This window comes from Micropterus dolomieu, linkage group LG20, assembly GCF_021292245.1.
Source record: "Micropterus dolomieu isolate WLL.071019.BEF.003 ecotype Adirondacks linkage group LG20, ASM2129224v1, whole genome shotgun sequence".
Classification (NCBI taxonomy): Eukaryota; Metazoa; Chordata; class Actinopteri; order Centrarchiformes; family Centrarchidae; genus Micropterus; species Micropterus dolomieu.
This window is the reverse complement of record NC_060169.1, coordinates 28,956,504-28,981,915: the sequence shown is the minus strand read 5'-3', so window position 1 is coordinate 28,981,915 and position 25,412 is coordinate 28,956,504. Positions and strand designations below refer to the sequence as shown.

At 40.3% G+C, this 25,412-nt stretch overlaps 1 protein-coding gene across 6 annotated transcripts in view; it reads right to left on the bottom strand.

Annotated features, from left to right (window-relative positions):
* chd9 (chromodomain helicase DNA binding protein 9) overlaps positions 1-25,412 on the bottom strand; it is a 114,557-nt gene that overhangs the window by 11,315 nt on the left and 77,830 nt on the right. For all 6 annotated transcript variants that reach the window (XM_046033297.1, XM_046033299.1, XM_046033300.1 and 3 more), the window contains 21 exons: positions 21,613-21,721; positions 19,313-19,459; positions 18,545-18,613; positions 18,093-18,148; positions 17,339-17,456; positions 16,872-16,958; positions 16,460-16,597; positions 15,421-15,542; positions 13,179-13,422; positions 10,995-11,171; positions 10,775-10,918; positions 9,332-9,587; positions 8,606-8,816; positions 6,730-6,925; positions 6,225-6,407; positions 4,965-5,150; positions 4,631-4,741; positions 4,240-4,439; positions 3,710-3,909; positions 3,402-3,561; positions 618-707 (listed from right to left, as the gene is read on the bottom strand). In XM_046033297.1, the coding sequence (XP_045889253.1) occupies positions 618-707; positions 3,402-3,561; positions 3,710-3,909; positions 4,240-4,439; positions 4,631-4,741; positions 4,965-5,150; positions 6,225-6,407; positions 6,730-6,925; positions 8,606-8,816; positions 9,332-9,587; positions 10,775-10,918; positions 10,995-11,171; positions 13,179-13,422; positions 15,421-15,542; positions 16,460-16,597; positions 16,872-16,958; positions 17,339-17,456; positions 18,093-18,148; positions 18,545-18,613; positions 19,313-19,459; positions 21,613-21,721 (3,204 nt within the window). The remainder of the gene's footprint in view (positions 1-617; positions 708-3,401; positions 3,562-3,709; positions 3,910-4,239; positions 4,440-4,630; positions 4,742-4,964; positions 5,151-6,224; positions 6,408-6,729; positions 6,926-8,605; positions 8,817-9,331; positions 9,588-10,774; positions 10,919-10,994; positions 11,172-13,178; positions 13,423-15,420; positions 15,543-16,459; positions 16,598-16,871; positions 16,959-17,338; positions 17,457-18,092; positions 18,149-18,544; positions 18,614-19,312; positions 19,460-21,612; positions 21,722-25,412) is intronic.

Genomic DNA, 25,412 nt, shown 5'->3' with positions numbered 1-25,412 from the left:
TCAGCTTCTCATGGAGGGCTTTTTTCGTGAAACAACAAAATGAAAATTGTGAAACACTAAATGCCTCCTTTAACTTTCAATGGCAATTTCCTTGTTAACAGTGGTTTTGATTAGCCATTTGCTATCTGGCAGAACACAAAAAACCCTATCTTTCACCAGCAGGTGGAGCTGCACAACCTTAAAATTGATTTGGCTGATCTGTTGTTTCTTCCTTCAACAGGTTATCATGCAAATGACCACACTCACCACTTGAGGAGAAAATTGTATGAGGCAGCTATTTCACCTTGATATGGAAACTCTACTGCTGCCAATAGACGAGTCTGCCCAGGTGTATAGTGTTGTATTAAAGCCTCCAAATCCATCTGACCTTCTGTGTATATCATGAATTCAGCTACACCATTATCTGGGCAGGTCAGGATTTCTTCAACCATACCAGGCAGAATGTTAGGTACCATCTACTGTGTTCAAGGAAATGAATTGTGTGTGTTGAATAAAGCGTTGGTGCTTCAAGCAGTCAAAGTTGTATAAAAATGCTAACAATAGTAGTAAAGGGAAAATAAAGTAGGGCAGGAAGTGTATCTGAAGCTAACGTCCGAGTAGGTCAAAGTTGAGCTCACCTGGAGTCCACGCCGTCTAGCACCTTCTGGGCCTCGCTTCCTATCACCTCTTGTTTCAGGTAGTAGAGCATTCTGACCCTGAGCAGCACCCTGCACAGAGAAAATCCACTGGTCACAACAAAGCCCTGACCATGCACAAACGCTGAGCGAGCAGAACCCACACACACACACACACACACACACACACACACACACCCCCCCAGCAAATTGTTGAACAATATGCAAATGAGTGACAATTCAGCGGTAATCCTAAAAAAAAAAAAAAAAAAAAAAAAAAAAAGTACTGTACAGCCCTGGTCCAGCAACAGGATACATGCTAATGAATGTACGTAGAATACATGCCCCTGGATTCTAAGATTTTTTTTTTGTATGTAAAGATATAAATCATGACCTGTACAGGCATTCGACAGAGCAGGACACACACTACATAGCTCACCATGATGGGCCAGTACACAAGTAGCCTGATCAATTAACTTGGTGAATTGTGCTTACACTGTAGTTGACAATACTGTATAGACCTCACAGTGATCAGCTCTACACCTACGGCTGGATGAACCGTCAACAGTCTCTCTCCAGTCGTCATGTGGTCGTGCTCTGGCAGCAGATGAAGGCTGGGAAGCCGAGGTTGACAAGGTAGAGAGAGGCTGACTCACAGGGGAGACATTAGCTCTGTGATGCATGATCACACATCGCAGCCAGCAGGGCTCTGAGCGAAGACACAAGGAAGTGGTGGAAACTGTGGTGTGCCAGGCTGTAATGTCTCGTATGCCTTGAGATTTAGTGTTCTGTTTTGTGTAAACACAAAATGATTTTAATAGTCTGAATGCTGCCAGTTTAATACATAAGAAAATTGACCTAAAAAATACTTTGTATTTGCAGCCACTTTGTATAAAATGATCACAAGACTTGATTCATCCGTCACTTCAGGCCTCTCCTGCCACGGCTTCTCCAGTGCTGCTCTTCTTTCAAGAGCATTGAAAGAATTGTGGACTGACGCGCTGAAATATAGCATACCAGGCATTCCATCTTTCTTATGACTGTATTTCAGCTAAATATTGTTATAAATGAGCCCAAAATCCTTCCTTCATTCACTGACAGGACCAGGGAAAACTGCAGGGCTCTGAGGTCTGTCTGTCCGTCGGAGTGATGGATGTGTGTGGTGACCAGTCTGTTCTTGTAGCTCTGGTAAATCAAAGACTTGAACTTCCTCTCTCTCTCTCCTTCCACCCTTCATCCTCCTGTGTGACTGGACCCACCCAGGAGCAGCTGCTGCTTCCTCTGCCTGTCAGCACAGCCCTTCATCAATCTCCTTCCAAGGCTTTGTTAGTCAGTGTGTGTGTGTGACGTGGTTCACTCAGAGAGGCTGCAGAGGATCTCAGCACAGTCACACACAGTCTTTCAGAAGCAAATAAGCCGAGTATGCATGGCATGAGTGGCATGCCAAAAATCCCTCATGGTTTGTTCACAGAAAACAATCCCTCAAAAAGCAGCGTAACAGGGAGACACTGAGTCACAGATGTAATTCTGATTCAAAACATACAAACACCATGACATTTTTATGTGTTTTCTCAAACTATATCCCACACGTCAAATTTAGATGTAGATCTAGATTTAAATGTAGATTTGATAGTCACATATTTACTACAGTATGCATTAAAGCATATCTGTAAAAAGCACAGGTAAACTACTTGAATACCAAGACAGTCACAACATGACGATCTACGGTTATGTCTTTCAGAAAGTCAGAATCATTCCCCACTACTTTCTATAGTTTCAATTCCTGTGTAGGAGCTCTGTCCTACATTTACTGTGCTGTTAAGAAAGCCAGTGACCCGCCGCACCCCACTATTCACATTCCAGATCCTCAGAGTAAAAACGCAGAAGTCAGCAAACCCTGTGTGTCCCCATTTGCCTGGCGTGTCACATATCAGACAATCCCTGGATTCAGCACAACTGGACCAGGAAACAATGGAGAACCTTCTATGGAAGCTGCAGCCCTATGTGTCCAAAGCCCTATGGACACAAGCCCCGCTTTTAAAAAGAAGCGGCCATCTATTCGGCTTTATATCACAGAGGTTAATGTTTTGATAGCAGCCATCTTTTCCCCTCTATGCGTAAATAAGAGAGATCTATGACGGCCATTAGCTAGGATGAGGTCTCATTAAGGTTCATATCAGTCAGCGGGTCTTGATGTGATGCACGTCACTTAATGAATCAGTCGACTGTCGTCTCCCATACACGTTTTAGTGCTTCCTAATTACTGTGGTTTGGAAGAGCTACAGTTAAAATTTGAGCCACATGCAAATTATATTTTCATACACTTTCTAGGCTTGATTATATTAACAATAATACAATCTGTGCTAGAAGAGAATAATGACCACCTGCCAGTTGCTATAATGACATAAAGGTTTAAACACAGACAAGATCTCACCCACACACACACACACCCCCACCCACAAGAAAACAACCCAGCCATAGACTATTGGTTGCAATGTGCACTGGAAACAAGTTAAACGCTGAACAAATAATAGACCTTACAACTGTCTCTTTCATCTAATAACACTGTTTTAGGTAGTCAGTAATATTTATCCTGTACTGTGGGTACTACTAGAACTGCATTCTTATAAACTGCTTCTGATTGAAATAGCTGGCTCCTGTTCCTGTTGGTGATACAGTAAATTAAAAAGCATAATGCCTTACTTGAAGCAAACTGCACTAGATTTAAGTCTCACCTAACTTTTGAAAATGTTTCTTGTACAGCGTTAAGTGGAATAAGGAACCTACTTGTTGCAGTGGTGTTTGAGGTGTTTCTTGTAGCCATCGTCCTGAAGCATGTGCTCTGGGTTGTGTTTCCTAAGCCACTCAGCTTTGTGGATGTCAAAAGAGCTGGACTGGGTCTTCGCCTTCTTACCCTTTCTGCCCCGAGGGACTGGGGCAGATAAACCTACCAGAACAAGAGGAGGTCAAAAGTCAATAGGTGCAGTGTGCAGTGTAGGGTAGGTTCCCTAACTCCCTCTTAAGTCTAACCTCTCCATGTGTCAATCTGACATAATAAGGCCAGTCTAATGCATGCTAAAAGTTCAGAGACTCACCCAGGTGATTCTGCAGCTCCTTGGTGCGTCCGTCCTCACTGGGGGCGATCAGGTCCCACATGAAGCTTTTGATTTTGTCATCTCCACGGTAATGGACCAGGCAGTAAGAGAGCAGGGCCCTGCAGATGGACTCCACATCCCACTCTGTCAGCTGCTTCTTAAAACGGCCATGGTTGAGAATATCCTTCCAACGGCCCCACCTGGACATGAACAGTGAAAATGTTTATTTAGGAAAACTGGCTCAGATTGAAAGTAGATGTTTTTATTTTATTTATCAACATGTGCTTTGCTTTTCTATTACATTGATGACAGCCTTGGTTGTTTGTATAACTGGCATTAGTTATATACAGTAAGGGATAATGGGACAAAACCAAACAATTGACTGCAATGTTTCCTGTGTCCTATTACAGATTTTAAGTTTCTGTTAAGGGCTTAAGGTTTCTGTTTAAAAACAGAGTTCAGTCATATCTGTGGACAATATCAATGCAGTTGCTGTGGTTTGAAGGCTTAAACTATTTGAATCATCTTACCCATAAACAAGCAGGTTCTTCTCTACTCTGAAGCACTCTGTGCGTCCATAGCTGTTGAGGCGGTCGTGGTTACGTCTGAGCTTAGGTTTGGTGTCATCACTGTCGCTGTTGCCCTCTGAAAGCTCTGCCAACTCATCCTTGGTGGCACTGAACGGCCTTGTCTGCTTTCTGACACGAGGAGTGTCAATTACCAAGCTGTTCTGTAGAGAGGGAATGGAAGGCAAACAACATTTCAAAGGGCTTTCCAAGTCTCTAACACAGATATGGAGGGCTGCAACCCTGCAGTATGTCTAGGGATTATATCTTTGTGAGACGCAACAGATATTTGAGAGCTGTAAGTTGTAATTATGCTTTGCTCTGCATATTGTATTATTTGTGGTGAAGTACATACTCTGCCATTGACCATCTCCATATCAATGTCAGCCTTTTTGGCCCATTTGTCCCAGAAGTTGGGGTCATCCAGAGAGATGTCTGTGCGGTTTCCGGACGCCACAAAACTGGCCTGAAAGCAGACATCAGAATCATATCAAACCATTATTATGTTTTCCATTCATCTTGAGCTGCTCCTGGTTGGAAAAAAACAGTCAATGACCTACAAGATGTATACTGTATCTAGTCGTCCCTAATTATAGGGTGAGGCCCAAGTATACACAGAATAAGCTCTTGATAAGGTTTCATTTAACATCACTTGTATTTGAGCAGTTGTATATATTTATTTCATTCACCTTAGCAAAGGTGGACCCCCTTCCCTCAGACTCAATAGTGATGGTCTTTGTCCTGCGCTGGAGGATCTGATCAATGTCCTCCTCACAGAATTTGGCCCCTTCATCCTCCTCATCCATGATGGCCCCGTACGCACCACGTCGCAACAGATCCTCAATCTCCTTCTTAGACAGCTGCTGTTGTGCTGCCTGTGAGGTAAGAAGAAAGGAAGACAGACATTTAGGGTCAAGCAACTATATATAACAATGCTACTGAATTAACACATAATAAAATGGGTGCAAAATTTAACAGTATGGAAAACTGTCTAACTTAAACTTCATATACACACATGTTGGATTATTATTAAAATCATATCATCAGCTGCCCTGTATCTAACCCCAGCAGCTGTTTATTATGCAAATATGTTCAGTCAGACCAGATGTTGAAGCCTGCGAATAGCTCAACCTCCTTATACTTCAGATAATTCTCAGGACAGCAACCAGCTAAACATCCACCTACATACTTCACACACTGTTGACACACACCCTCACAGAGATTAGACTCCAATAGGATCAGTTACACTTCAAGTTGAAATTTTAAGGGTGAGCTCCAAGTTATAGGGTTTAACAGTTCCTTTCCTTGGCAACGTTTGTTGTCTACCATCTGTTCCTCTGATGTAATATATCAGAAACTGTTGACATTTATTATTGTCGAAAAGACAATTGGAAAAAAATCTTTTGTCTTATTTTTATAACTTCACTCATCCTCGCACAACAACAACAGAAAATAGTTAGTGAGTGTAAGAAACAGGTTAAAGTGCTTGTCTGATGTTCAGTGTAATTGTATCATAACATTAACTTTGCTTCAAATTTCACTACCTGGATTTTAAGATTTTACTCTACTTAACGTGATGCTAAACTGAGTGGCTGCAGAACAGGGTGGATAGAGTTAACAAATACATTAAACATGGGTTTACAGGGTATGTTGAAATAAGTTCTGCCACAATAAAAAAAAATTTGTAACCACTATTCTATGATTATTCCAGTTCCACACCAGATTCTTGCTGTTTGCTGCTCATTTGTGTAATAATTTGATGCTGAGATAGTTAAACTGAAAAATGTCATATCCAGCCAAGGTCAGCTTGAGAAATGGATCATATTCATCTCAAGCACTGTCTGAAAACAAACACCTCTCTCAGAAAATTAACTGAACATAATTTACATGACTAAATGATTTCATTCTTCATTCCTATTCCAGACCATTTGGACAATTTTCAAACTTACCCCTCCCCCGGCGCCTCCTCCCAGGCTGTTATCTCGGCCACTCATGCTCTGCAACACTGCCTTGTCCAGGCCCAGCTTGAGGCTGGCGCGATCAAACATTTCTCGCTCGTATGAATTCCTGGTGATCAGACGGTACACCTTCACTGCCTTGTTCTGACCGATCCGATGGCAGCGAGCCTGGGCCTGTGAAGGGCAGGGAAAAAAGGGAATAAAGTGCACTGCACCGACAAACAGGAGCTTTTGTGTTGATTTAAGTGTGATCCAAATGTCACCTGATCTTAAAAGATGGTAACTTAAATAATGCAATGTGTTTTTGATTGGACACAGTGTACAACACTTTCCTTGGGGGTGATTCTTGTTGGCAGGAGTTTACATGAGGAGAAGTCAAGACAAGGGATATCTATCAGAGTGCCAAAAATTCTTGGAAATGGTTTGGAAGTGGTACAAATCTACAGCAGTAAGTTACATTTACTATGTGTGTGTGCGTGGGGTTGTGGGGTCATACCTGTAGGTCGTTCTGCGGGTTCCAGTCAGAGTCAAAGATGATGCATGTGTCTGCTGCCGTGAGGTTGATTCCCAGGCCACCAGCTCTTGTACACAGAAGGAAAACGAAGCGTTCTGATTCAGGCTTACTGAAGCGGTCGATAGCTGCCTGACGCAGATTCCCACGAACACGTCCATCTATCCGCTCATATAAGTACCTGCAACACACACAAAAAAATGACCCGTGTCACATGATGTATATCCCTGTAACTCATTGAATACATGACTTATTCACTAAGATATTTACCTTGAGCTTTAGGTAAGAGTTAATATAAACATTAGACATTTACATTTTGGTCATCTGTGTGTATACCTGGGAAGTTTGATTTCATGAATTAAGTTTATAATAAGTCATTTTAACCTGTCATAACTCAGCCATAGTATTTACATAAGGCTTTTAAATTCACCAAAACTCTACTTTTATTTTGCTTCCGTTCTACACCTGCTTCTATAACCTTCTGCTGAACCCTGTCTGAGGTCCATGCTGCGCAGCACCTCACATGTTTACAATAGTAACAGAAGAGAGAGAGCCAGAAACAGAGACATGAAAGCCACAAAAAGATGTAGGGAACCCAACCCCCCACCCCCCCCAAAAAAAAGTGAAATGGAAAAGATTGAGGTGTGAAATTTGGGAGACTTCAGAATAAAAATAAAGACAATGATGAGAACCAGAAAACCAACAGTCTTATCTGTAATTATCAAATTCCTAAATACCATTAAATTCTACAACTAATGGCTAGTTGTAAACCTTTCCCCGTGATTGTCTTTGCTAAATGTTTCAGACCACTCACTCCACTTAGCTTTTATGGGACTGCTGGGTATTACCCCAGACACTGCTGACACAGACAAAACAAGACTCACACAGAGGGAGGCAAGGTGAGAGCTCACATTTTGATTCTCAGGACAATCTTGTACTTTGGCAGAGCCTAAGGTTGTATATTGTAGCTTTATGACCATGCTGTAAGTCCAAATTATTGTCCATCATCTTTACCGGCTATTGCTGTGCTCGGTGGGTGGGGAATTGTGTGACTTTGTGGGAGCTGTTTGATCTGATTTCCAATTTCCTCCAGTAGTCCAAAGACATGCAGGTTCGGTGAACATGACACATGACAAAGTATGTGTTTGTGTATACACTATCTATTGTCCAGTGCATGCTGGGATATGTTACCGCCCCCTGTGACACTGAACACCAAAACTGGATGGATGGATGTGTCATTTTGGCTCATTTGTTGTGATGACGCACTAGGCTCCATGTCTCTCAGCACTAATGCTGCTGCTGTCCTCTACTGCTGCTGCCAACTGGCAGTCATGTATTGCAGGCTCAAACACACCACTGTAGAAATGGAGACATACTGTCCCTAACAGTTTGTATCAAGTCAGATCATCTTTTACAACATGTGTAGCAATGTACAGAGTGTTCTCAGTATACTGTTCCACTAAATCCTGCCTGCCATGTGCACAAGATTTGGTGATCCCTTTGAATCATAAGGACGGATTTTTGAGCACTGTTAACTCATAAGAAAGAGGAAGAAAAAGATAAACCCTGTAACAAATCTTAGACGCAAGTTGATTTCTGTTCTTACTATGAGAGAAGAAATTCAGTGACCAGTAACCATATACTTTCCTATTCAAAATTCAATTGTTATTCATTCCTATATTTCATTTGTATTATATTGAACATGATGTATGCTGACTGACCGGTTGATTTTTTCTTTACCGCTAAAAAGTATGACGCCTTCAAGAGATTAATGCTATTAAAAATCACTTTTTCAGACTTGCGTAGGATTTCTTAAGTCTGAGCTATAAATAACAGATCCTTCGTCGTCGGTCAGTCTTACCTTCTCTGAATGAGGTAGTCTTCCAAGATGTCCAGGCAGCGCACCATTTGGGAGAAGATGAGGACCTTGTGCCCTCCGGCCTTCATCTTAGGCAGCAGCTTGTCAATCAGGACCAGCTTCCCGGCGGACTGCACCATAGCCTGCAGGTGAAAGTCGAATGCAGAGGGACTATACACCTCCCTGAAGTCCTCTAGGATCTTCTCTTCTGCCCCTGAGATAGCAAAGACATAGATACATCAGCAACAGTGTCTTTCATCCTTCCTGTTTGTTTGTTGTTGTTTTACAATATTTTATATCCATTCATGAAGATCAGGGCTTTACTCCTTTTTTTGACAGTACAAGTGCAGGAAAAGTAATTTTAGTAGAATATCTGTAACAAATGCTTTCCATATCTCTGAATATCACCCTTTTTAAATGCTATTTAAAGTCTTTACTACAATTTAGGGGTATATTCTTAAAAAAAGGGACATGGAAGATTTCCAACTGTGACACTGTGGACACTCATTCAGTGCACATGCCAAATCTACTTTTCATGGCTTTCTTAAGGCAACATTACGAGTATGTGGAGTCTGAAGTAACATCACTTGAGGTATCAAATTATAGTGAGCACTTAAATCTCCTAAATTGAGCCCATAACACCTCCTGAGGACTAAACAGGAAGTTGGGAATTGCAGACCTTTGGTGCTACACTAACCTATATTTAACCTTAAAAAGGTACCATTCTACCTTTGATGAGGTAGGGGTGGTTGCAGCACTTTCTGAGCTCCATCATAGTGTTGACCAGGTTGGGCATGTTTGCCTGGCCAGCTCCTTTAGCCAGGAAAGAGAAGTTCTTCTCTAGGATTGCGCGATAGTATTTCTTTTGAATGTTGGTGAGCTCAACCTCGATGATGGTTTCCTCTTTAGGGGCCAACTTCTTCTCCACGTCCTCCTTCAACCGACGCAGCATCATGGGCTTCAAGATGCCCTGAAGCTTCTGTACCTATGGGCCCAAAGATGAGAGAAGAGAGTTATAGTTCTAGTATAGTATAAAAGGTAAGAGGTTACATGCTTGTTGCATGCATGTGTTTGTACTGGTTCTGAAATAGCAGGGTCATACATATAATTACAAAAAAATGTTGTGTTACAACTCAACATTCCCAAGTTGAGAATTTATTGTATTCAAGCTTTCCTTTTCAATTTACAAATTGTATACACTATTCACTATGTAAATGCTAACTGTGCTAAACTTAGCTAGCGCTAAGTTTAACTCAACAGCAATTGCTTGCTCATTATTTTAATTTACACCCAACTTAAATCAATGCCACAAATAAACACTAACTGCAGCAAACTACTATCTTATATCTAAGTCTTACGAACTCATATACTGTATATTATTAATATCTGGCTGTTTTTATGTATTATGTAGTTATTATGTTTTTTAAACCACTGTTCAGATTTTTTTGCATTTGCACTGCAGAACCACATTTCCCAAATCATGAGTTTTCTAAAAGTACAGCATCACAGCTTAGTTTCTACTAGACCCTCAGGAGTGGGTCAGTTTTCCCTAACCAGTGTTATTTGATTACACATGCAGGCCCTAGCATCAGTTATGTGTTAAAAAGTAGCTCTTATGAGCAGAAGCAACTTTTACTATGAAATGATTACACATTCCCACTGGCACAAAGAGCTTCCAGATTTAGTACCGCCTGTTGAGTACTAGCTGTTCCAAATATTGTAACTTCCAGCCCGAGTACCACACTTCAAATGGGTTTTAATGGTCTTTCCTCGAGCATCTCTTTAGTGCTGCTGCCTAAAAATGAAATGCCAAACTGCAATAAGCAGGAGGAGAGGTAAAAGGCCTTTTTCTTGTGAGCAATTGTGTCAATGCATAGTCTAACAATGAGTAGCATAATACCCCATTATCTGTTATCATTATCCACCATATGCTGTGTGTTGTACAAAATGTCACTGTGGCCTAGTTAGAAAAAGCCCTACTTCAAGGGTTCCATCTGTAAAAATAGGATCTTTATATCTGAGCAACGATACGAACACATGATGTGTGTTGTGGAGCTCTAAGAAACAATCATTAATCTGTACTTTCATATAATTCACTAATATGAAAAATGGTGTTAACAACTGTAAACATTAAGGTGTCAGGACATATTCTTTATGTATCTGTGAGCTTACCTGCTCCTCAGTCTTGAGGTCTCCAAACTCTTGCATGAAGGTGTTTTCTGATGGGAAGCGTGCCGGCTCCAGGAAGTGGAGCAGGCTGAAGAGCTCCTCCACTGTGTTCTGGAGAGGCGTACCCGTCAGCAGGACCTTATGCTCCTGAAGAGAACAAGAGCAATGAGCAACATTTGAAATGTGTGCATCATTTTTCCCTCTAAGTTGATGGTGTATTTACCAGGTTCATGAGCTTGAAGCCCTCTAGCAGCTTGCAGTTCTTGTTCTTCAAGCGGTGGGCCTCATCGATGATAACACAGCGCCACTCTATGGCGTTGAGTTCGGGACAACCTCCTAGGATCATCTCAAACGTGGTGATAACAGCCTGGAACCTGTAGGCACCTCGGATCACACGGCCCTTAAGACAAAAAGGGTAGAGATGTAGGACAAATTTTGTTAAATTGGTTTAAAAAGCATTTAAAAAATATTCACAATTTTAAGGAGATGACATTTGTGTTTGTATGCACAAGAAATTGCTGGACTAGAAACGTTCTACAAGTAGAGCTGTATAAAAACACACACTTCATTTGCTTAGGTGTAAGAGGTAAGTTTTGAGAGTTTGAATGCTGATGTGTACTGTCAGTAAAAGAGCTGCTTTCCGAGAGAACATAATTTGAGTGTGTAATTGTTAAAAAGGGAAAGACTACAGGCAGCAAACACATGGCTTGCTTTATTTTTAGATTTCACAGACAATCTAAAAACACACCTCTTGGTTGGGAAGCTATCTAAAGTATCACCAGCACATGAGTGCACACCTGCTAGTGAGGTTTATGCTGGCTGTTTGTTTGTTTGTTTGTTTGTCTGTTTGTCTGTCTGGGGAGGCTCTGCTTCACCCCACCTCTCCATTTGTATCTATTGCCTTGACAACAATCCTCGAGGGATATTCAGTTATCCAGTAACCCCCTCCCACAGCCTGCCAGCCAACAGACTGCTGTAGACGAGCCTCTGTCTCTGATATGCCTGAGCAGCGCTGACAGAAAGCTCCCCTTGGGGGCTGCTATGACATCACAGGCTGCCTGGGAGACAGCCCGGTGGCGGCTCCGCTCTGTTCTGTTCTGCTTTCGTCCGCCTTAATTCCTCCTACAGTTCGTCTGAATACTAATAGCTTTTAAATGCCTGTTGTGACACATCACATGGCCTGCCAACCACAAAGAGCCTCTGCCCAAGGCTCACTAGCTACCTAACAGCCTACTTACGGTTGGGCATGCGCCTTTCTTTGAATCTTGTTATATGCTACTGTAGTACCATGAACTACTTTCATGATAAAAATTTTCTCATGTCCAACTCGATAAGTAATCATGGGGATCATAAACAGTTAAACTTGATTTCAACACAGTTTTTCTTCAGCTTCTTTGACATTACTGTAACAAGGCCTGAAATCTGTAGTACTATTTATGTGTATAGATGTTTAAGAAAAATTGTAGATTTTACAACATATTAACATAACTGGATGACAGAATCAACAAACCCACAAAATATATAAAATTTTCTGCCATTTCTTCCACACAGCATTGACACAGACCTTTTGTTTAAAAAAAGAAACCTTTTGGCCCAATATATCAAGATACATCCTTCAACTGCTGCCTCTTTCTACAGGTGATTTTTGCCTCCGAAACACTGAGATAGGTGAGTTTGCTGCACTAGTTCCAGAGTGCTGAGTCCCAGTGTATCTAGGCTTTGTGTTACACATGGTGATCTCGTTCTGCCTGGCTTTTTCAATATCCGACTCCTATTGTTGTATGGAGGCCTCCTGTTTCCAAACATATCATTAGATTACTCACAGGACTTGATGTTGCTGACACAGTGCGGCTGTTTTCTTAAAAGCACTGTGATTATTTTAATCGAAGTGAATCACTGCTTTCCAGGCTGACTGTAAGCGATGTTGCTTTCTGCTCATCAGTCTTTAAAAAAGGGGAAGATTAGGTATGTCAGGATGCACTAAAAGGCCTTTCAATCCTTGCGATTCCATTTGCGTTAGATATGCGAGACAAGCTGAATGCCCCGTTGTGTATCCATGACTGATTCTTGGCTTTTCTAAGGTCAAAACAACTACTGTGGTGACAAAACACACAGACAACGCTAGAAAAGAAAGCAGTGTTCTTTCTTAAAACATACAACAGCAAAATCTGCACTGCCATTATAACTCCATCTGTAAACCTAAAATGTATATTATGTATATGTAAAGAATTTTGCATCAAACAAGAAATGTATAATGAAAAATTATTTTATTCTCTAGACTTTCAACCTTGGTTCACTTACTTGAAATATATATATAATAAGCTCTTCTAAGCATTTCCTGAGATCACAAAAATGTATAATAAAAATGACACAAAACAGATCTGTCATGTGATTCTTGCCCATTTACCTGTGCATCCCTGAAATACATCTCATACTGTTGGAGCATCTGCCTGCTGACCATGCTTCCATGATAGACGATCACATTGAGATGGGTCCAAGTACGGAACTCGCGCTCCCAGTTGGCAATGGTAGAGAGCGGGGCAATGATGAGGAATGGACCTTTAATGCCCACACGATGGATCTCTTCTAGGAATGTGATGGACTGGATGGTCTTTCCCAGGCCCATCTCATCTGCCAGGATGCAGTTTCGTCTGATGGGTTGAGAGAGAAGAAGGTTTCGAAGAGGAAAAGTTGAGATACAATTAGGGCAGAATTAACAAAAACAGCAGAAGAAAGCCAAGGCAGGTGTGTTGAAAAGGTGGTGACCATTTACAAATCAATGACGCCTGTGTGAAAATGCAATATTATATCCCTGTTGTGTACAGCAAACATTATGTGTGGGAATGTGGATTTTTAAGTCTGACTATATTATTTATTATATGTCCATATCACCAAGACAGCGTTGCGTGTGTTTATCAGGAGCATTTCTGTTGCATGCAACAATTCTTGTATTAGTTCCAAGTACACAAAAAAGGGAAACAATGAAAATGTACAAATCCCATGATACTTAAAGAATAAACCATGAACAATGGAGGAGAAAACTACATCATCAGCAGTAATAACAGACCAAAGAGATGCAACTGCCTCTGCTGCGTGGTGTACTCCAGCAAACCATTTATTCAGCTGTCCAGTGGGTGGGGGTATTATGTCTTGATGCTAATTGCAACGTGCAGATATTCCCACTAGCCTCTTAAGTAGCTCTCTACTTTTGATGAATCTCTCTGCGTAGGCATACCCAAACTCCTGCATGCTCACACATAAAGCCAATTCCCAGGGTTAATGCAAGCACACTGACACCATATTCTCCAGATGTACTGTGCAGCGCTTCTTTTTTGTGATTGTAGGCAAAGAAAAGCAATTGTTGTTGCAGCAGCATGCCCCTTGACTGAAAATGTGACTCTCTTTGAAGGCCCAAGCAAATAATTTGACTACAGCCAGGGTGGCCCACTACACGCACACACACCCGCACGCCCCGGAAATGTGATTCCTCATTCATTATCTGCAGCTCCAATGCACCCAGAGGATTCCTCTTGAAATACAAAATGCCTACGTAAACTCTCTGAATCAATACATAAACCGTAGTGTTCAATCGACATGGGACAACAGAAGCTTTACTAAAGCTAAATATAGTATGCAACGAGATACCAGTTTGTTTGAGGTTTAAGATATATTATAAATCTCCTATTTATCTGAGGCTGGCTTACCTTTGCAGAGTGGCAGCATGTCGCTGTCCCAAGACATTTGCTTGAATGGCATAATAATCTATGGCATAGTCATTGAAATATTTATTCCATTACTTCCTCCGAATTGTATTGTTGCGGTATATTGTACTGTTTGTAATGCTTGAATTGGAAAGCAATTCATTACATAGGTTCAATAAGTTCAATCTTGTTATGCTAAGGTAAACTTACAGAATACTGGTATTTGGACTGTAGTACAGAGATATACAATAATCTATAGCTACCCAGAGTTCTATTTATTGTAGTGATAGACTGATTAATTGGGCCGATTTCTGGGATTATGAAATAATTTGCATTGGCCGATACCTGCACTCATGAAGCCAATTTATCACCCTAAATGACAAAAGCTGAAATCTAAAACCATTACTGGCTAGCATTAAATATATATTGCTATTCTGCAGAGAATAATGCAGTTGAATGACATCAATTTGGACAAACTGTACCCCACTCTCCCTTCAACACCAGTCATGCTCTAAAATCTACAGCATAACTATATATATATATATATATATATATATATATATATATATATATATATATAGACACATAGAAAAATACATCTTGCTGCCCTGCTATCTAAATATCAGCAACATTGGCAACTGAAAAGGCCTTATCGTTCGACCATTAATGTATTGTGTAATCTGTTTGGTTATTTGCTAAATTATTTACAAGTTATTTGCAAAAGCAGACGGTGTGCAGGAGTATTCACCTATAGCTCTAGTTTTAACTTCATAGGATGTCTCTTTCATTAATCACTAACTATGGTCACCCTTTTATACCACTGGGTTGCAGATATTGGTCAGGTAACCCACAATGACCAATTCACACCAGTAGCAAACATGTTTTATTTATTTGAGGTGGGGGGGGGGGTATGTGTGCATGTATGCATATACAGTGTTTAAAACTGACCTGTTGTACCAGTTAAAGAGGAGCCAGTTGACCCCCTCTAGCTGGTAGTCCCTGAGGCTGTTGCCATTCCTGTATTCCCTTGACTGCTCCCTCTTCTTCCACAGATTGGTTGGGGGCCGCTCCTTAGTGACAAATTTTATATGAAGAGTTGTGAATTTGTTTTCTAAAATGAACTCAAAATTTTAAAATGTATATTTTAGATAAAGACATTTCTAATGAATATACACATTTTATACATATACAATGGCAATATTATATAAAGAGCAATCTTAGGAAAACATGAAGCAAGCCAGGTGAGTGCTGATGTTTTACAAAAGGTCAGGGAAATTCAGAAAACAATAGTGTAGTGGTGTTTGTGTTCTGATAACGTGTCTCAAACTTGCCTGGAACCATTCCTGACATATAGTAGGCGCATGGTTGTAAAGATTAACGCATTTGTATCAATACTGGGAAACAGGTGGTCAGTTTCCTGGCGGACAGGGAGGTGAATATGGCGAGAGGCAAGATTGGTGAAATTGGTGGTCAAATCGTGCTCATCCAGGACAGTATAAATGACATGACTGATCTAGGAGTAGTCCGGTTACTATACTATAAATAAAATAATGTTTTTGCTTCATGGAGCAGAAGTTATAGGTTACAGTTGAAACACAGCTCTCCTCCTCCTCAATTTCTAGCTCGAATAGCTGTTGCCAGTCAGGCCTTAGCTAGGATATATCTTCTGATAAAAGTATTATATTTACTTTTACAATAGAAACACCATTCACTGCCTTTGAAGTAACTGGCAGCAGGTGTTCACTTTGCTGTGTCAGTGTGGTAATTGGCTGTCCATTACTTTCACCATACTGTTGTCACCAAAGAATCCACTGCATCAAATCTTGATGATTATATAAATGAAACTGATTTTTTAAAAAGGGGGAGTCCCTTATTAGCATTTGAAAATACCAGTAGCAAAAGAAAACAAATATACATATAGTACAAGTGCGAAATAGGAAAATGGAACTACAGTGTTAAGTGAGGAATATCAGTAGGAATGGCTTACCACCCTGCGCGAGTCTGACTTGGCTGCCTGCAGCTGCTCAAACTCTTCAATCTTGCTCTGATCTACGTCATCCTTTAGCTCCCAGGTGCTGTCCTCATAAGGTAGAGAGCACCACTTCACCAGGTAGTATACCACCTCCTGCAGCAGACAGAGGAGAATAGAGCGAATAGAGTGAGGCTAAGCTCTGCTTTTATAATATTAACAAAGGCTGCGAGGAAGCCCATTAGGATGGCCTTGGGCACTTCTGAGATACAAAGACATCACTAGAGTGGAGAATATACTGAAAGGAACAAAAACCACAAAAAAAAAAGAACTGGAAAAGAGTAAAAACATGTTCAGGCACGTAGACACAAATAAACACATACATGCTACTTACGGATATGATTAACTAATGAAAGAGGATTCATTTTACCTCTCCTGTGTCTTTGTCTTCACAATATGACACCTCCAGAACTCTGTCCACCTCTACATAGTCAGGGTTAAAGGGCTCCTCTTCCATCTGAGAGAGACAGGAAGGATAACAAGAGGGAAAAAAAGAGACAGAAAATGAGAGAATAAACCTAAGTGCCCACTCACCATCTGGAATGTGAGATCAGCATCACTACTGTATCTACTGAGCAAGTAAAGATATTCAAATTTATGCACACAGATGTGCCCGCCCACATAAACAAAACACAAGTCAATTAAACATCCACACACACACACACACACACACACACACACACTATTCATATATGCATGCACACTAAACACACACACACCCAACGAGCTACCAAATTGTGAAAAGGTACACCTGCTCATACAAAATGCCCAAACATGAAGCACATGAAGACAGTATGCAGTATGTCCACAGACAGAAACACAACAACACAGCCTTACATCCGCAAAGAAGAGTGCCCTCTGTGCTTGTTTCATCTTGAAACGTTTGATCTTCTGCTGAATCCTCTTGTCCTTCTCCAGCTGCTGCTCTGTGGCCCACTCACAGTGTAGGTAGGAGCTGACACCCGCACACAAACACACACACACACACACACACACACACACACACAAAAAGGTGAGAAACCCTGAATAACACCTTCTGAACAGCATCTGGGCCGACCGCTGAGGCCAGCAGGTGCAATCACAGATTACAGATGTGGTCACAAGAGTCTTTTGCTGACATGCTGTTCAGAAAGATGCTAATCTCCTCAGTCATTTCTTTCATTGCACGTCACTAGTTTATAGCGATTTCAAGTGTGACATTCATTTTTCCATCCTTTCATTAGGCTGACAACACAATTAATGCGGTAGTAGACCTATGATTCACTAGAATTCTTAATGATGCCCCAGAGTTCACAGAAGAGAAATTAAATCACTGTTGCAAATTTGATGATAACATAAATGGCAATACTGAAAGCTGTCCCATGGACGACTGAGCTGCTTGTATGCTATGTGTAATCAAATTGTTCTTATTCAGCATTCTTTGGCCAATCTTTCAGGACACGCAACAGTATCTATAATCAGACTGGGATGATTACAGGCATAAAACACAAAATAATCCCAATATTATTTCAAATATTTCTGTGTTTTACTTGTGTATGAGCTGCTAACTTAAACTAACCACAAAGAGGTTATAAATAAACAATGAACTTACTAGTTTTTGTATTTTACAAAAAACTCCTCCACTTCGACCACCACTCCTGGAGAGAGCTGCAGAGAGGTTTAAAATAACAAAACAACAACCTTTAAATTGAGTTGTTCTTTCACTTGGTTAATACTTTGTCTATTTTATTTATTTTTTCAACCTCACTGTAAATGTGCCGTGTTAGCCAAAAAGCTCAGATGTTCAATTGGCCATTAGAACAACATAAAACATAATATGCTATAGCTGGTTTATTTACAAAGTATTACACATGTTTAAGATTTTGATAAAATCCAAATAAAGTAAAACAATGTTAAAGTTAATAATGTTAATAATTCAGATCTCACTATCTAGCAAAACAATTCCAAAGCACCTTTCATCCTAACAACCTAAGCAATTTATTGCACCTTTTACAATCAATAAAAAACAGAGAAAAAAAAGCAAAAACAGCAGCAAAACATTACCTCCTTCTTGACGATACGAGAGGACATGATTTTGTCAACAACAGCAGCATCCTCTTCACTGGGATTTTCCTACAAATACAGTGGACATGAAACATTTAATGTCAAGTGTTACTTCATAATCTACCACAACAGAATTTTGCATAAGCCTCAGTGCACTTCATGTAATAAAAAATAAAAACTGCACAGTCCTTCCTGAGGTGTCTACTTTTTTTCCCCTTCATTAAAAGTTTGCTACTCCAGCACTACCTCCACCCGTGCAGACTAACTGAAGTAATATGATTGATTTAGACAACAGAAACCAGGGTGGAACAATATATTTCTGTTTAAATGTTTTTGAACAGAGCTGTGTTCTCCCCAGTACTCCCCTCCTAATTTCTCTGCTGTTGCATCTAAATTATTAAAAATAGGCACTGAATATGTATCTTCCCTCTTTGGACTTACTGCAGGGGTCCTGGTTTGTACGTCACAATGTGGTGGTGAAAGAACAGGCTGTGCTGCACTTCACTGAGAATGCAGTGTTGTTGTTTTTCTACAAAATGTCTTTGTGCTTTTTTGAGTATATCAATAAGTTAAACAATATTTATGTGCATCACTGCCATAAAAATCATTTGCATGGATTGTTGTTTGTAGGGCAACAAATACTTAAAATGACCTCAAAGTAATTGTAAGATTTATCAGCAATGAAAATACTTTGACTGTACACTGCACTCTGCATGACTTTAAACTCGACCTCATAGCTAAGATGGAGTTGTAGAAACAGCTACTTACTACAAAGAGTTGAAGAGCAGGCTGCTTGGATGCTGCAGTGTTTGTTTTCTTGGCTTTGACAATAACCTTGACTTCTTCATCCGACAACCTAGCCTCCAGCTCCTCAGCGTATTTCTTTCTCTTCACCTGCCGATTAGATCGCCTCTTCTAAAAAAGCAAGACAAAGCGAAAGACGCACATTCAAAAATATTAACCGACCTGAATTACTTCGTTCAATTTTTTTTTTTTACTCAAATTTTTTGTGATTGTGCGAAGAAAAAAAAACCCATTATCCAACAATTTCACATTTCTTTCTCTTTCTGATTCAATGGCTTTAGTAAGTAAATTTAAAGATGGGGCAGGTTTGATCTGGGCCGATGATCTGGTTACTACTCCCTTATGCAACATTACATGGGTGAGTATCCTCCCTCAGTGTGCTTGTTAACCAGTGCTGTCTTGCTATATATCAGAAAAAGCATCAATGTAACTATTTTACGCTTGTGCAATGTAACTATTTCACACTAAAAAACACCATCCACAGTACACACTGTTCCCTAAATCATGATTCATGGCTGATTTATTATCAAGGCTATAAGTGTGAGGCTACTTCCTACTTAGCTATGCTATTATCTTACTGTTTCACATCTGCAGTTCATGTAAATCAAACAAACAATCCCCACCTGTTATGGTTATTACTATTGATCTTTTTTGCTCATGTAAGTTCAGAGTAATCTCTGACGGTCCATACCATAATATTGATAACTTTGACACCAGCTACTCATATGTTTACAAGATTACATAAGGGTAACATCCTGTCTACATTCGAATATATATTTTTCCAATATCACTTCACTATTATATTTCTTAGTGATGGTTAAAAAACATTAAACACAAAAACATTTCACATTCAGATTAACGCATATCAAAAGAATTACATGGGTTCTCAATCCTCCTGAAGGTCATGAAAAAACATAATCCATAAATTACCTTAATTACCTTAATAATAAATTGAGGAAGAAATACAGAAAAACATTATGTTCTGTGAGCCAGAAACACCCCCCGCACACAAAACAAGAGTGCATTAAAATCGAACTTCTTTGTATTCCTTCCTGTCAAGCCTTCATAATTATCATATGCGTGGGCTGCTGTATCCTGCATCAATACACGAGCCCATCCTAATGATAATATGTAGTTAATTAGGAATAAATGCCACCGAGCCAAAGTTAATTAGGTGTGGAGTATAATATCCCCATGGCCATATCCTCTTACATCCCTACGCCCAAGCTGACCAGAAGCTGGAAAGTCAAACCTGCCACGGCAACAGGGCTGAAACCCTGAGGTGGCAGTGCTTCTATTCTAGCTGTCAGCCATGCTACCTTGACTTCCTCCTCAGGATCATCCTAAATGAGTCATCAACAGACTGTTTTAATTAAGGCCAGGGGCTCCGTTTAACAAGCGTAATTATATCATAGGCAACGGTCCGGATAGGGCGTAAAAAGGAGAGAGAGAAAGAGAGAGGGGTGGTGGGGCAAAGGAGGAGACAAAGTCACTTGTCATTCCGACTCATTCAGACATGTCACTCTTGACATAGCTGATATCTGTCATGACTTAGCAGTGGGCAAAAGGGCACAGAACCCAGATTTCAATGTCATTTTTTCCCAGATGTGGTCATTTGCTTCTAATGTAAAATAATGTTCACTCCTTACCCACTGTTGTGTACCATCTTCCAGGATTTTATTAGGATTTAGTGGACACCCTCCCCCTAGTATTTTTTGTAATCTCAACTTCAGGTGAGCAATCATTAGTTTTACACAACAGTACCTTGTGGCTATCATTATGGATTAAAAAACAATGTAATAATTAAATTTTACAAAGTGTTATGTTATCAAACAAACAAAAAGAAATCCCTGGAGAGGTTTAATTTCACTGGCTGCTGTGGCAACAACATTTCCTTTAAAATTAACAACTGTTGTGTACATGTGCAGGTGCTACTGTCGACCTAGATAATGCTGCATGGTGACATGATCAACTAAACATTGTACACTTGAGATAGCCACCTACTGCATGACCTCCACATGAACCATATGAATATAGTGGGGAATCGAAGGACAAGCAAATGCATGCAGGGAAATTCCCACCTAAAATCCAGGCGTTGCCTCATAGTTGAGGATTCACAGCTTTACTGAAGTGAAACACACTCCAGGTGCTCCCAAGCATTACAGCCCCAGTTACAATAACATTGACTTGTCCTTTAGGTTTATATGTATGTCAACTTTAGAGTGTGTTTTTGTGCGTGTGTTTGTGTGTAAGCTGGATCTTACAGAGTCGTCATCTTTAGAAGTGTGTCGAGAGGGATGGTCATCATCTGACTCCTCCTCTGAAGACTGAGGCTTTCGCTTTTTCTTTTTCCCAATCTTGATGACAATTTTCCTGTGGGAGGGAAAAAAAACACAACATAAATATGGTGAGACGAAAGCCAGAGTGATGAAAACCCATTCCAAGTACAAACAGTAATGTTTGCACTGCTTTGCTGTTAGAGTATTTTGTGTTATGTTGTTGACAAATGCCTTAAAGATACATCCAAGAGGTAACTGGTGATCGATCACCTGCACAGACAGTCTAAGCATTTGACGGTATAAAAATTAAAATCAATTCATTTTTCGTTCATCAATATATTATATAATCAGTCTAGGTATATTTAACCCCAGTGTTTATGAATCTCAAAAATGGCGTCAGTATTCGCATCAAAGGTAAATCTAAAATAAATCTGACAATGAGAAAAATAAACAAAAAAAATACTAATACAGAATTGTCAGTATCAGCTTACTGCATGGGCAAATACATTTATTTCAGAAGTTCTGCGCATACAGACCACGTGAGGCACCAAAGCACAGAAAGGGTATTTTGTACTGTAACTTTTTGATTTATCGAAGTCAGACTGCTGAAGCTTCATATCAGTTTGAGCTGAGCTTCAAAATGCAATTTAATTCAAAACGAGAGCGGTGGGCTTTGTCCCCCATCACTTCCCCCATGAAATCCCTTTAGAAAGAAATCTCTTTGAGGCCAGTAAAGACAGGAGGAACAAATACAGCAACCAATTACCCTTTTGATGACTTATGGGCATGTGATTATTAAGATGGACTTAAAGATGCAAACTCACTGCTCTTCACAGTGAAAACCTTCAGGCAAAAACAATTGGCAGTTATTTCAAAATAAACAGAGGAAATTCTTTAGGCCTTTATAAACCGATATATGCATATTTTTTGGTGGGTGGATAATGAACTGCTTGGCTGCTTGGATTGTCTTTAATGGATTATAAGAAAAGTGATGAACCTGTTTCATCATACATACATACGTCAAAAAACATTATTTGCCAATTTGATTGTAGACAACACTTACATAGCCCCCTGCAGTTGTGCTGGGGTGAAACAAGAGATCATAGAAGTGCGTCTGCTGCACTGCAGTCCATAAACAATAAGCATTTTTAGCAGTAGCCTATATTCTGTGAGAATCTCTCTGTACACCTATCACATTAAAAATTTTGACCCCAACATATATACAACAAAAGCTTCAAGTATGGCAGGAAACGCTTACGCGTATCAACATGCTCACAACAGTTGATGCCCGAGTTTACGGGTTAGAAAGGAATTCAGAGCTTTGCTAACATCTAGTCTGCAGATTCAGGTCCATTTGATCATAATTTGGCAAATATTTTTTCCCTTTAAGCTATCATTGCTACTTTGTCAGTGTTAAAATTCTCACCATGGCCTAATGTACAATTGTAGTACCCAGACAGACTGTTGGGATGTATTGATATCAGGAGCCCAGATCGCAGCAGATTGCACGATGAATAGCCTCTACTTTTCGCCAGTGCTTCATCCTCTAACGCTCTCTTTCACACACAGTCACATATTATTTCTGTGACCTGTCTCCATATATTCTCTCAGCACATATGCAGACACTTCCTATCTTGCGCCTCTCCACATGTATTATTTCTTGGAAGCCACAGGTGCCACATCTCTGGCTTGGTGTAATGTTAATGGAAAAAATAAAATTGCTAAAAAAAACACAAAACAAAAAAACACAAAATAACACTGCTATCATACGGACACACGGCTGCATCTTGCTTCTCTCACTCTCCAAAGCGCTTGCATACACCAACAAACCCACACAGCCTTCCTACAAAGGCAAAATGTACCGTACTCCACACATAATCACAGGCCTACTCAGACAGACCGTTGCACGAGCAGATACGTCTCCAGTAACAAGCATGTCCCTGTGAGGCTTGTTCATATGAGACTCATGAAGAAGGATTCCCACGCTAGCAAATATCTTTTCCTGTCATTCTGTTAGACAGCAAGTCAGTTTGTTAGACACCAAGTGGGCCTACAGAAGGCCAGGCTGCAGAACAGGCTTGCTCAACAAGTCAACAATTTAACTAACAAAACAAAACACTGCCTGTTTTTTGTCGATTCCATTTAATTAGATGTAGTGGCGTTATGTCTGAAAGCTTCGTCATTGTATATTTTTGTGCTCTTAGCTGTAGCATTCTGCTTTACTTATATCACACACTGACATATTTGGATGTCAACAGATGGTGACAAGGAGAGACATTTGACAGAGAGGTTTTCTTATGTTTCTATCTCTTTCTTGTACATTTTAAAATGGTGGAGATAAAAGAAAGTAATAACCACAACAACACAACAGACATCAACTAAACTGTTCTGTGTAATGCAGCACAATGTTGTAAACAAAATAACCTGAAAACATTTTTAAATGCAGCTTTAAAATCTCTTCTCAACTCTGTTGATTGTGGTGTCCAACTCCACTCACACAGAGAGACATTTTGCACTACCCCTAAACCTAATCCATGTACTAAATAACATAGGTATATACTGTGGGCAGAACAGAGACAACCCACAAAATATAAAATCTGGAAAGCCCTGTACATTTTACTGCTTCTCTACGTACGTGTGTACGTGTGTGTGTATGTGTGTATGTGTTGTATGTGTGTGTATTTGGGGGGGGGTGTACACTGTATATAAAACAAGCAAGTTGTAATCTGTATCTTTCAGTACACACAAACACACCTATTGTAATATCTGACTGTGTAAAGTACAAAGCAGCAGATTCCGCGGGCACCACTGTGTTAAGAGCTGTCTCTTCTTTTTGATGTACCTGCTCCCTCTGGATGATATTATATTTCACAAATCCTCCTGACAATGACACTTTATGCTTGCCATGCATAATGCCCTTGGGAGTATATTCAGCAACGTGGGCAGCAATGTTCATGGTCATGGTTCATGATCACTTCCTGTGAAAAACAACACCAGTATACGACACCGACAGTATGAATGGCTAAGAAATGTGCCAAGTCAGAATGACACAATGAACAGAACAAAAAAAATAATAATAAAAAAATCAATCAGATGTGACACCCAGAAGAACAGAAACAAAAAAACATTATAAAGCATGTGGGACAAAACGCAATGTTCTTCCTCTACCAAATAAAAGCTGGCTGGGATACGGGCCCTGCAGAATAGCAGTGTCACATTACCAGACAGCGGCTCAGCAGCTAACAGCATATAACAGGGCTAAAGCATCCCTCTGATCCCCATATGGGAAAACCTGATCTGTGAAACAAGATACACGAGGGCTGTGAAAACATTGGTTGAGCCAGTACAGAGAACTTCGATGGTGAGGTGGTGCCTTAGTACTACCATATACTGTATGTACTGTAAGCATGGTGTTTACAAGAGCTACGTGGTAAGTTAAAACTAAATGAAAAGTATATATTCCACACAGACATACGCACATGCACACACACAGAATCACACAAAGTGTAAACCACATCTTAGTGATGGTTACAGCCTGTTCCACCCTGCTGTGGCCAATACACAGGACCACCCGCAGGTTTACCAACACCAGTATTAATGCACACGCTCCCTTCAACTGGACAGCCTCCCCACGAGCTGCAATACATACAAATGACAGGGAGGGAATGCAGACTTCAACCTCTTACTGAGAAAAAGGGCTCTGAAAGCCGCCGGTTCAACTCTTCAGGGTCACAGTCAACTGCTGGATATAGAGCTTTCGCACAGGATGTTCAAAAATCCATATA